Source organism: Pyxicephalus adspersus, chromosome 5 (genome assembly GCF_032062135.1).
Source record: "Pyxicephalus adspersus chromosome 5, UCB_Pads_2.0, whole genome shotgun sequence".
Classification (NCBI taxonomy): Eukaryota; Metazoa; Chordata; class Amphibia; order Anura; family Pyxicephalidae; genus Pyxicephalus; species Pyxicephalus adspersus.
Window position 1 is genome coordinate 92482839 of NC_092862.1, and position 13332 is coordinate 92496170.

General features: G+C 35.3%; 1 protein-coding gene across 3 annotated transcripts in view; it reads left to right on the forward strand.

The window, feature by feature from the left end:
• The window catches only part of GOLGA4 (golgin A4), a 60503-nt gene that overhangs the window by 5547 nt on the left and 41624 nt on the right, over nucleotides 1-13332 (forward strand). For all 3 annotated transcript variants that reach the window (XM_072412131.1, XM_072412133.1, XM_072412132.1), the window contains exons 3-5: nucleotides 548-640; nucleotides 9896-9949; nucleotides 12127-12441. In XM_072412131.1, the coding sequence (XP_072268232.1) occupies nucleotides 548-640; nucleotides 9896-9949; nucleotides 12127-12441 (462 nt within the window). The remainder of the gene's footprint in view (nucleotides 1-547; nucleotides 641-9895; nucleotides 9950-12126; nucleotides 12442-13332) is intronic.

Sequence of the window (13332 nt, forward strand, 5' to 3'; positions counted from 1 at the left end):
TTTTATATTCATGATATCTACTAGAACCCTATTCGGACATATTTCTGTAAGTTACAGGTCTACAATTTAAAAAAAAAAATTTCATGAAAACCTGTGACGCTTTTGGAACAGAAATCTAGAAATCAGTGTAACGCTCAGGTGGTTAAAGTTACAGGTTGTATTTAAAATTTGCATTAAAGAAGAATGGGTACAAATGTGTGCAATATCAATGTAGGTTTTGCATTTCATTAAATGTCAATGTAAATAAACTTTCCCTATAAGTAGGTACATGTAAATCGGCGAGAGGTCAGCTGCAGGTTGTTTTTACCTATCCATGAATTCTGAATGATTTTTGGAGAATCTCAGACTGATGTCAAAACAATCTTTTTGAACAAAACCAGTTACCACAGTCTCTTAATGATGTATATATTTTTTAACTAATAACAATAACTTTTTACCATCCCTTTTGAATATGGTGCAGCAAAATATTTTAACTGTAACTAAAAGCCTATTTAGAAATCTATAGATGAAGTTTAGACTGATTACTGAAGCTTGTTTTATACATTAGGGTCATCCAAGATCAACGCCATCTGGAAACAGGAGTCGTGCTTCTTCAGTGACAGACCAGCAGGATGACAGCACAGCAACTCCTGACAAAGAGGTTGGTCTACACTATTTTACTTATTAAAAATCCTACAGTTAGATCAGCTTAGATCAGAAAACCCATGATTAACATAAATCAGTAGGTCATGTATTTTCATTAATGGAAACAACTTATTTTCAAAATACCTGTTTTCTGGTTGCTAGATTTATCTCAACTACTTTCAGTCATTCAATCACATAAGTATGCAGATGTGAAGTTGTTAATTCCTCCAGGTTAGTGAGAAAGTCCTGAGGCCAGAAATAGGGGGGATTGGAAATTTCAACTTTTGTATTTTTCTAAGTATAAGTTTCCTTTCTTATGAAGAGCAATTTGCTGGTCTTTAGCTGCAAAATATTAATATTTCCTTAATATCTAAAAAAACTAGCTCTTCATTGTGTTCTGTGTATATGTATGAAGATACCCAGGCACAGATTAACTGGTAGTCAGAGATTTCCCATGAAGCATCAAATGGTAAAAGTACATGTCAGGGGGAAAAGAAACTCATTAATTTTTTCCTATACTTACAAATTTCTTTGGTCATCTTTGCACATGGATGTAAAGATAAACTACTTACAAGAACTGAATACATTTACTTTTAGGTCCTTAAATATTTGGACAGAGACAACTTTTTTCTAATTTTGGTTCTGTACATTACCGCACTTAATTTTAAATGAAACAAATGCAAACTCTAATGCAGTTGAACTGCAGATATATAGCTTTAATTCAGTGGGTTGAACAAAAAGATTGCATAAAAATGTGAGGAACTAAAGACTTTTTTTTTTAACCCAATAACTTAATTTCAGGGGCTCAAAAGTAATTGGACAATTGACTCAAAGGCTATTTCATGGGCTGGTGTGGGCAATTTCTTGCTTATTATCAATTAAGCAGATAAAAGGCGTGGAGTTGATAATGGGGGCAGGAGGGGTGCTTGTATGTGGAAGAATTTACTGTGAACAGACAATGTGTCACTTTTTAATTTGTCCGATTACTTTTGAGCCCCTGAAATGAAGTGATTGTGTTAAAACAATGCTTTAGTTCCTCACATTTTTATGCAATCTTTTTGTTCAACCCACTGAATTAAAGCTGAAAAGTCTGCAGTCCAACTGCATCTGAGTTGTTTCATTTAAAATTAATTGTGGTACAGAACCAAAATTAAAAAAAAAAGTTGTCTCTGTCCAAATATTTATGGACCTAACTGTATCTTGCTATTTCTTGGATATGGTTACTGAAGTAGTTTTTTATTTTTTAGACCAAGTCATTTTTTTTTAGCTAATACATACAGAGAGTGACTGGCAAAATTGATGTCCTTGTCAGTTCTGGCAAATCAGTTAATTAACCTCCTTAGCCTCATATATAATTAATATAAACAGTGCCAGACATGTTTGAATTTTAACCTGTGGAATGACAGCCACCCAGGGAAAAAAAACACTTGGTGGAAAAAAAAAACTAGTGCGACCTCAAAAGCTGGTACAGCTCAATATATTACATTATATATTATATTTGGTTTTCGAAATTCTTTGTCAGGAGTCCCCAACCACCGCTCTGTGGCCCAAGGGCCATGAGAGAACGGAGACCAGCGGTTGTTCGCGATGGAATCCTGATGTCATTCTGGGTGACACATGGCTCCCCATGCATGTGCGGTCCGGAGTCTGTGGATTTAGTGGTCTGCGAGCTCCAAAAGGTTGGGGACCACTGCTTTATGTGGATAGAAGAGGTAGTCAAGTTTTTACTCTTTGGAGACAAGAATTAAACTATTATTTTAAATGAGAAGTAAAAGCAATATTTGAAAGATAAGCCCTAGCTGATAGTTTTTGTTATTTGTCGTCATGGGCCCAGAAAATGAAGTACACACCAGTAACCCCCCAAAATGATTCCATTCTCTACAGATTTATACATACCAGAAGTTCCCCTGTTTACATCCAGCACTGTCCTGGCTATGCCTGTGTAATACAGCCCCATAGGGTCTGTCTACAAGCCTTGTAAATGTCTGTGGGTCTGTAATTTGCAGACAAGGGAAGTACTGCCTGGCATGTAAATAAACAGCATGGCCACATGTAGATAACTGCAATATATATAAAATCCTAGTTATCCTGTTACTGCACCCTAACTTTTTAAATTGCATGCTTGTCCTGGGTCAATGAAGGCAGAGCACTAGAAGTCACAAATTACAGATCCTGTATTTCTCTCAGTACTACTTTCACCTTAGCAGCTTTGCTGGCTTTAAAGATTAAGTCTGGAACTAACGGAAACATTTTTGATGCATCTAAAATGTATGTACTTTTCCCCATGTTTTGTCGCTTGCAAGTTTAGCAAAATTCTTGCCAGAAATTCTTAATTTCTTGTTTAGGCTCATCAATCTGATTCTACTTCTGTTACACTGCAGTTTCAAGTAGTGTTATTAACCAGGCCCAAGTTCCCACCTTCTGGTCAGAATACTCTCCTGTGTACTTTTAGTAATTGTTTTGTTGTTCCATAAATAAAGCATATTGTGCACTATCCTGCAGTAAAATTATATAAAATTTTATTTTTAATGTTTTGACAGTTCATCATATTTTATTTATGTATTTATTAAAAAAGCTACAATTTCATTTTAACAATATCTAGATTGTTTTTTATCTTTAAAGCACATTGGGCCCATTATTTCATAAGCAGTTTTATATTTTAGTAATTTTTTTTATTATTGACTTTTAGGTCACCTTCTTTTAACTTCAGTTATTCCATGTAACAATGATATTGTTTTATGAATAATACATTTTGGAGCCCCACTTCCAGTAACAATAGAACTGTAGTGTTAATTGACGCATTATTATTTTTCCAAAGCTCCTGTCAGTATATGCTTGACTGCTTGTTTTGATGACCTGGAACAAGTTTACTGGTTTACTATTGCATATGAGATAATGAAGGATAAAATGGCAGCTCATTAGGCCTATACCTTTTTAAAACCAAGTTGGCAGTAGCAGCTCCAGTATTTCTGTCCTAAATGATTCTGTACTCTAAAGCATACATTTTGGCAGTTTTTAAAGTACTGTAAAATATTGAAAAAAATGTCCTTTTGTATAGTACTTTCATTTGTTTTAACTTTGTTATAATAGGAATTGACTGCTGACTTTGAGCTTATCTGTGCCATTTGGCTTCAAATTAGCAATTGTGAATTCCCCTTAAAACAACTAAACCCTTTGATGGAACCGCATACAAGTAGGTTCTTCCCTCCAATCCTCTGATGACCATGTTATTAACCCCTTGATTTCTCCATGGTGTTGTACTCCAGCAATGCCTTGGTTTTAGATAATCAGGTAAAAATGTACCCAAAGAAGAAATGCAGAGCAGGAAAACCTAAAAGTATATCTAAACCTTTCAGTTCTAATGTGTGTGCACATGTGTATATACGTGATTAGATGTTCCTGAAGGTAGTGTATTCTGGTGAAATGCAAAATCCTCCATTTACTTAGTAACATAATGTGAAATTAACAATATCTTGTTTCTTGCTGTCTGATAATGATTTGTCTCCCCATTGCATTGAATGGTGCAGCTTCTGGCCGGGATGATAGCAGAGCCTGCTTTACTCTCTGAGTACACAATTTTTGCTCTAGACCATACCAAATGGTCTAAACCACAGAGTGACAGTGTGGTGAGTCCAGACGTTCTTTCAGCAGTGCCTGAAGTGTAACTACAATAGAATTGCTTCTAGATCCCTCTAGTAGTAATTCCATGGCTCTTTGTATTAGTAACCAGAACTAATCTTATTGTTAATGTGTGCTTTTTATGTGGAATCCCCTTAATTTTCTTATAACATATTACTTCTGTTAATGTGAAAGTTCTCCTTACATTTCTTTGACAAGCTTTTTGCACGATCCTAATCCTCTAGGCTTTTGAAGCATTAATATACAGTTACCTTTCTCTGGAAAAGACAAACCCAAGTCTTTGTTAATGATAGAAATATGGAAAGATTAATAGATCCTTCTTGGACATAGTATACTTATTCATTTACAAGAACTAATGGATGGAACGGTTACAATATGTATTTTACAGTAATAGTGTTTAAATTTGTCAAATTTACAATTTTACGTGGCTTAACTGATATCTATAAAAATATATTTCCTTTTTCCATTTATAATATGTTTTTTTTTTGTACAAATATTTGTTCTTTACATAATATATAGGTTTAGTGAACTAAGTTGGTTTTCAGCATAGAGGATAAAAGCACAAGTTATGTTAAAGCAAAGTTATGTTTCTGCCAAACACCAAATGTAATCTATACATAATGCTTAACCTGATCTCTGAAGAATAAGATCACACCTCCGACCTGACCTTTAAAGACCTACACTAGGGTGATTACAGTGGAGAGAAGGGATACATAACGTTGCAATGTATTTAGCAGCAGTTCTATTGTACAACACATTAGATGTCTTGTGCTCACAGGTAAGTTGTGTGAGAGTTTTTTGTTGAAAAGTTGATTAATAAAAATACAAAAACAGAGGTCATCTTGGCTTTGACTTAAAATAAAACTTATCAGTAGGCCATGGCATGGCTTTTTGCCTTCTGATGCTGTCTTCAATTTGGTCACTAATGCTGCCCAATATGTTATTGACTAATCGGGCGCAAACAAAGTAGTAGAGGCTTAGCTAAGCTTTTTTTTCAGGAAAAGTTGAGATTTGCATGAACTTGTGTGCTTGACATTCAGTTTGCAGTGTTGTCATCCTCAGCCTTTGCATTATGTGGTCACCTGTTCTGTTTTACTGTTTTAGAGATTGAAGCAAACCAAAAGGCATAAATTGTGAGGGGTTTTGTTTTCAGCATTGTATCCAGGAGTAAGATTTGTTACAAACTCTCTAGTTTTATGTTCTTAGGAAGTACAGTCTGAAAGAAAATGCAATATAGAGGTTTGCTCAGAAACACTCCAGACATACAAACATGGATTGAAATTCACTTAGACATTTCTGTCTGACTAAAATTTGAATGTTTACGTTAGAATAAAATAATGTACGGTATATTACATTTTGGGGCCAATGTGCCACCACAATGCTTTTAAATGTTACGGCTACACGTGTGCAATAATTGTCGTTGGAAAGGATTTTTCACAATCCTTTCCAATGACTGAAAGATGCATGAATGATCGCTGTGCATACAGGCGCTCTCTCACCTTCACTTTCTTTATGATCATTTGTTTATCCACCAGGACAGATCCATGAACGACCAGCAATGTACACATGCCAGTTGATTATCAGACGAGATTCATCCGACGTGTGTACATAGCCTAATGTGCATTTTTTTTTCTCAGAACAAAGGGGAATAATGGGTTGCTTGCTTTTCCTGGTCGCTCAATGTTACATCCAGCACATGCTGACACCCACAACATGCTCTATTGAATTAACACTGACATGCAAGTTCAGTCTGTGTTTTTACAAATAAGTTTAGTTCCCATTTATTTTATCTGTTGATTATGCCCCAAAAGTAGATTTTAGATCTAGTTTTTCATCAATTCATTAATTTATTAGCTTTCCTATTTCTGTGGGAATATCACTGTTTACATACCTGGTACCCAGGACACAAAGAGCTGCGTTGTTATTATTACATAATCTTGCTTTTGCAGCTAAATAAAATAATTATTGCAAAGTATTGAAAGAAAACTGCATTAGATATAAGGTTGATCAAGTCAAAGTTCAATTAGAAAATGGTAAATACTTAATGCTATTGTGCTTCACTGGGACTCCTATCATACCTGTACATTAAAAAACCTATATAATACTGCATGTTAACAGCAAGCATGGCATTGTGTGTACTACAGTTCTATTTTGAATGGCACCCAAGTCCAACACACAGCAAGGCAATGTGAGTAGGATGCACCAGCAGAACACAATTGTAACCAAAAAGTATGTTCCTAGGAGTTACATTAAGGAAAGTGTGGCGTGAAGCATTATAGTTGTGTTGTGGCCTATTCAAAATCAACAACATACTAAAACACATAAAAGGTTTGTTTAACAAATGAGGGCCTGTGGGGACCCTAAAGGCAGCTGCTAATATTTTTTTCTGCAAATAACCTCATCAGCACTTGACTTAAGCCCCATACATACATCAGATTGTTGCTGGAAATGATAATTTGTGATTGTTTCCAACTGGTGATCCATGCCGTTTGGGGGGAAAGGAGAGAATGAATGAGTGACACTTCACTGTGCTTTACTCCATCAGAACCTGCTGTACATCTTCTGTAATCTGCTTTATCATGGCCGGAGTGCCTGACCATCTGAAAAATGTACTGTCCCTCTAACCTGCATGATGTATGCAGTCTCTTACCATCCCCTGTACCATGCATAAAGTCTCCTTCCACTATCTTAGACTATCCCTTGTTTCATGTTTGCAGTCTGTATTGTGTATTATGCCTGTGACCTCAGATCTTTTCCTGTTTTGTCCCTGTGTTATAGTGGCATCTTCTATAGCATGTCTTTGCAGTCTTTCTTCTCCTATTATATTATACATGGTACAGATGGCACTTTCAGGTTGTGTTTGAGAAGTTGGTCATCACTGATCTACATGTTTTTATAGTAGAATAATACTGATTAGCGGCAGAGTGTTTTCCTAAAAGACACACACACTCTTGCTCAATCTCTTTCTCTGTTATGGTGACGAACACCACATCTCTGCAATATATACACATGTTTTATCATTTTAAAGTCCTTTCAGATACAAATGAAGAAATACCCATTAATTAGTCCTGTTGTGAGGTGACAACACACATTTTTTTCCCAAATATTTACAATATAACCATTAAAAAAATTGTAGTCCAAGAAACTAGTAGAACTAGTTGTAGTCCAAGAAACTGTCTACTGTCTAGTAGAAAAAACTAGACAGGTCAATTAGCCACTAGATAACACAGGAAGTGTGCACAGGACAACTCTAAATTTCTGACATGATCCATATTTTTTTTAACAATATATAATAAAACATTTTGAAGGTTATGTTAAAACATGTCAAAAGATAACAATTAAGATACATTCACTGTACTAAATGTTGTATTTTATATGTACATGTAGTTAAAATAAGTTTAAAATAAAAATGACAATACTGGGAAAGTAGGGAATCTAAACATGACTGTCTGGGTACCAGTTGCTGAGCTTTGCACTTGCTTACTCCCTCAGTGACTGTTTCTTGATATGAGCTTAAGAAGAAATTCCCACACTGGAGGCTCAGACATTAATAAAAACCTTTTCATTCTTTAACACAGTTATCAATCTCAGGCTTGAGTCAAATATTTTTTATTACATTGCTAGATTTCCTTGATAGCTGCTTATATTTCAGGTCGTTTCTTCTGTGGTATGTGGTATTTACAACGTTGTGTATATCTCAGTCATTTATATCTGTTTACTGTCACAATAAAATTTATGATGGAAGTAATGCTTATTCTAAATAACTGAACAGCAGAAATAAAAAGTCCCACAAGAAATGCTGTAGCACAAATTGATGAAATTGTTATAATGACCATGAGAGAAAGAGTCAGAAAAACACAGTACATTGAAGCTTGCTGCATATGGAGCTACATGGCTATATACCAGCTTGAGTACCCATGCTGACCCCCTGTCCACTTCTAAAGCACCTAAAATGGACTTCGGAGCATCAAAACTGGACAATTAGGCAATGGAAGTAACCTGATATGATATACAATGTGTTCTTAGGCAAATGGTTTGATGTTTTTTTTACTGATCATGGTAAATATATCTATCATACAATAACAAGCCTCTGGTGGATAGACAGTACACAACATAATTGTTCACAAAGTTGCACAGTAAAGTAGCTAGGACCTACAATGGTAATATAAATTATTCATATAGGAGCCCTGTCCTCATAAAATGTGTGCTGTATAGATATAGGGCACCCAGGAACATTTAGTAGGCAGGATCACGTAAGATCTACGGCAGTGTACCCAACCAATATAAAAACTTCTTTGTAGCTTTGAATACCAATCAATAAAAAGCAATGAAAGTGTGTAGCAAACACAATAATGGAGAAGACCAGGGAGAGAATGGGGCAGGTCAAGAGCACACTTGTTAAAGTCTTCGGCAGAACATGTGAGAATCATAGCAATATGAGTGAGCCATTCCGGCCTGTTGCAGATAGTAATAAATTCATAGGGTCCATTTCCTTTGAACTTATTCATGGATTTAGCGAGTATGGCCCGCATTTTTTCATTCAATAGGAACCAGACTATTTTCTATTTGACCTGGGTCACCATGGGTGTAGCAGACCACCAGGCCTTCACTAGGACCATTTTGAATGCAAAGGTTTTTATTGTATATTGTCATTCCACTTCGGGGTTCCAAGTCTTTGTGTGCGCTTGACACTTGTGTTTGATACTGAGAAAAAAGTATCATGCATTATGTTCTCTGTGCTGAAAACCAACACACTAATAATATATAGGTAGATTGTTCCTAATTTTGATTATCCTGTCCCATTAGGCTACTTTCTTCTAAAACCTGCTAAGGTGCTTCTAATGCAATGGCTAACTTCCTGCTTTTTAGTTGGTTGAATAATATTAGCAGGTAATGTCTGCCATATAATCCTGTAATGAGAAAACTCATGTTTGTTTGTTTTCCCTATATTCTACCTTTGTTGCTGTCAGTCATCCTGAGCAGCAAAACAAATAAGTACTGTACTGTTTAGTTAATTAAAAGTTTAGAGCGTTGAACTGCTGTTTTAGAAAACGATAGTCATTTATTACAGTTTTTGTTATGGGCATTTTCCAGGACTAATAATTTATGTGGTTGTAAAGGGATTATTTTGCATCAACAAACATTTTAATCAAACTTACTCCTATTGCTACCTATATTGGATGTGGGGATCTTTTTACTAATGCAGCTCACGTTTGTCTGATGAATTGCATATATTTGCTGCATCTCATCATAATTGATATTCAATGAAAGTAGTTGTGTTTGTGCAGTTTATGTGTACAATGACATATATGAAATTTATGTTCCAGTATATAATTTGTTGAAAAATGATCACACACAATATCTTCCTCTAGTAAATACATGTATAATATTCTCTTGCTACAGAACTACATTCATTTGTACAGAAATGTATACATTGAACTGCAATGAAAAGTACAACTACTAATTGTTACATGGGTCTAACATGGTTTTCTAGACATAATTGTTTAACCAGGCTTAATTATTGGTTAACAAGACTCGGCGTGACTAATAAAGTATAGAGTAAAAGTTGGATCTACCTAAATACCACAAGATTTATATATAAATGCATCTGCTCTTTACCTATTTTTGCCAGAGTATATCCAAGGCTCCAGACAGCATTAACGGAAATGATCCTGCCTCAAATCAAGTAAGTTAGCCACAGTGCAAATTTTACATTTGTTTTTCTTGTTGTCTAAGGCCCTGTTATGGAGACACCATTGTCACCCAAACAGAAAGGAAAGATCTCCAAAGCAGACATCTTTAAAAAAGTTGGTTCCTTCCTTGCCTTTTCTACTAAAGTAGTGTGTTTTTTTTTTTTTTTTTTATTCTTCTTTTGTAAAATCCTCCCTTACGTATTTTTCACGCCAACATTTGTGGACATATGTGTTGCCATAATGGATAGGATTCACCCAGCCCTTATTGGTAAACTTAATCTGCCAACCTAAAGTTACTGTGTTATTTTTCCAACATGAAACAAATACATCAAGTAAAGGCTCATCTATGAACAGATTTTTAAGGAAGGTGTTAATCCCTAATGATGATTATTTTGTGTCTTGTTATAGAGCTTTGATAGTCAACAAATTTGAAAGTCCATTCAGTACATCTTTTAAGTTTGCATTGCAAAGACATTCATTAGAACGAGCCAAAACATCCAAAAAGACATTATTGATAGTAAAGCTACTCATAAACAATCATTATTTTAATAATTTCCAATAAAATTCTGATTGAAAATGTTTTACACAGCAAGAAAGCCTTTCTGTAATACATAGTGTGTATAGTTGAATGGGTCAGAATTTGGTTTTATAGTGTATGATTATCTAAAACTATACAATAGGCTTTAGCTAAAGTGGTTAAGGTATTAAACAGCTGTTCTCTCCTTTCTGTTTAACATACTAACCCAAGGAGCTTGGTTCTCAATAATAGTCCTGTGTGATTTTGGGGACACGCACTCTTAAAGTGGTTAAGGATTATTATCCATTTGAAGATTATATTTCTGTATGTCCTCCTACATGGAAAAATTTTCCCTTTATTTCCACTTGTTACCAATACCGCTGAAACAGTGAATAAAATGATGGGAAATTAAAAAATTGATACATAGCTTAAAAAAACATTATATATTAGCCGCATCCTAAATTAGGAAAGGTGTTATTGTAGGATAACTTGCGTATTTACCAGGGAAGTAGCCCCTGCTGCTGGAGGGCAGGCAAGGTTTTACCTCCAGCAGGCAACTTTTGTACTCTACCGCACTCAGACATGAGATGCCCCCCCCCCATCTTCAATGCAAGAGTATTGCAGCAGGAATTTTTTTTAGACATTACATTACATTACTTTTTCTGTTGTTGGGTCTTTTAACCCCCCTCCCCCTCATGCTGTTTTGCTGTTCTACATGGGAAGAAGTAAAAGCGAGATTATGGCGGCCACATATGACCCTTTGTAAGTGTGCTCCCTGACCCCATGCCCTATAATTTTTTTTTTTTTTTTTTACTTGTGTTTTAACTTGCATGATGGACATTGTAAGTTAATTAAAACATACAGTGAAAGTTCATTTTGCAGTGAAATTGGGTTGGGTTGAACAGTTTGGTGTGCAGCCTGTTGAGAGCTGCACAGATACTACCCGAAACATTTTACAGGAGAGGATGTTCTTCCCAGGTGTGGGTAACATCTCTATTCATTACTAAGGGCAGGTTCAGTGCTGTTTTATGAATGCATCATTCCACGTGGCTCCTAGCAGCCTGCACCTTGCCTTACCATGGGGAAAATCTTATATGTAGCACCTCTCCAGAGGCAGTAGTTCTCTGGCATGAGGAAAAGGTAAGTGCACCAGAACCTCCTGGACAATGTGAACATTGCCTAAGGAATGGTCATTCAGTTTTCAATCACATATTTGTTTGAAAAGTGAATGACCATTTTAGAAAATTCAATAAATGTAATGGCATTCGCACATTTGAAACAAACTGAAATGCAGACATGTTTAAAAAAAACAGCTGTTTGAATAAACTTGTATAATGTAAATTACATGTTTTGATATGACAGTTGATATTCATCTTTAGTATGAGACAAACAATATAAACTTACGTTTTAAGGCTTTTTTCACCTTTTTAAGGCAGCAATAATTTTTGACAACTTATAGATTTTCTACAGTTATATAGTTTCATATAAACATGGTGGTAAGTTCTTTGGGATACTTATTTGTTTGTTTTACTTATACGAGATTAAAAAATATTAGTCCACACCTCCATTTTTATATTATACTATTTTCTATTATGTTATAAACTTTTATTATAATTCAGTTTTATTACCTTTATTGAAACCTTATCATTGCAGAAAAGTGAGGGCCAGTCTTTTGCACAAAAGCTACAGCTTCGAGTCCCCTCCATGGAATCATTATTTCGTAGTCCAATGAAGGAGACCTTGTTCCGTTCTTCATCAAAAGAGTCACTTGTAAGAACTGCTTCACGAGAATCTTTAAACCGAATTGAGTCAGACAGTGCAGGTCCTACGTTTGATCCTTCTTCAGATATTGAAAGTGAAACTGAAGATTCTTCAAACAGTTTGGAAGGATTAAGCAAGGAACAGCTTTTTCAAAGGCTGCGAAGAATGGAGAAAAGCTTGGGGAATTACCGGGGGAAATATTCTGAGGTGAGTGAATATGTTAAGCTAAAAAATACATCCCTTCCTTTTGGTGTGCAGTAACCAAAACCCCTGACTAGTGGTCTGAGGCAACGCACATAAATACCCCCTTCCTGTTTGGGTGGCGTGGCAGCAATAATTATCCCTAAACAGTGTGTAGTGGTGTAGGAACCAAAGCAAATATTACAGAATTTAGCAAAATGTTTGCTTGTGTTGCAGTCACAGTAGACCTGGATAAGCTGCAGGATGTAGACAGTTTAACTAAAGACCAATATTCAGAACTAAGTGATGACATAACACAGACCTAGGTTTCCATAGCAGACCATCATAACAAAGAAATAGTGAAATTGCACTATTTCAGGCTGAATGTCAAAGTCCAGGAACACAACGATGAAACCAGCTAATATCCCAAGTTTAGCCACATATTACAGTGGCTTGTTATAACAATCCTTAGTTTCACACAGTCTTCCAGTGTCCATGTAGCATCTGTAAGCTTGGAGAGTTCAGAAATTGTATCCAGTCCACACTCTATTTAAAAAAAAAAATGCTCTAATTTTTTTTTTTTACAAGTAGAAGTAGTTTTGGTAGTTTGGAAAAAAAAAATTTGTCTTATTCCTAGCAGAAATTTGGTCCTATTGTGTTATGTTTGATAAAGCTATGCAGATTTTATGTGACTAAGATATGATGATTGCTTCTTTATTTGAGCTATTTAGATGTAATAAATTGCAAATCACTTAGGACACTAAAAACAGATTTGAACAATGTAATATCTAACTATTTTTTTCTGTTAGGTAATTTTTTAAGCAAAATTCAAGTTAGATTACAAATAATGCAGCGGTGTAGTCATTAATACATCGTGAATTATATTTTTAAGCCAAGCTGTTTAAGTACCTGAATTTT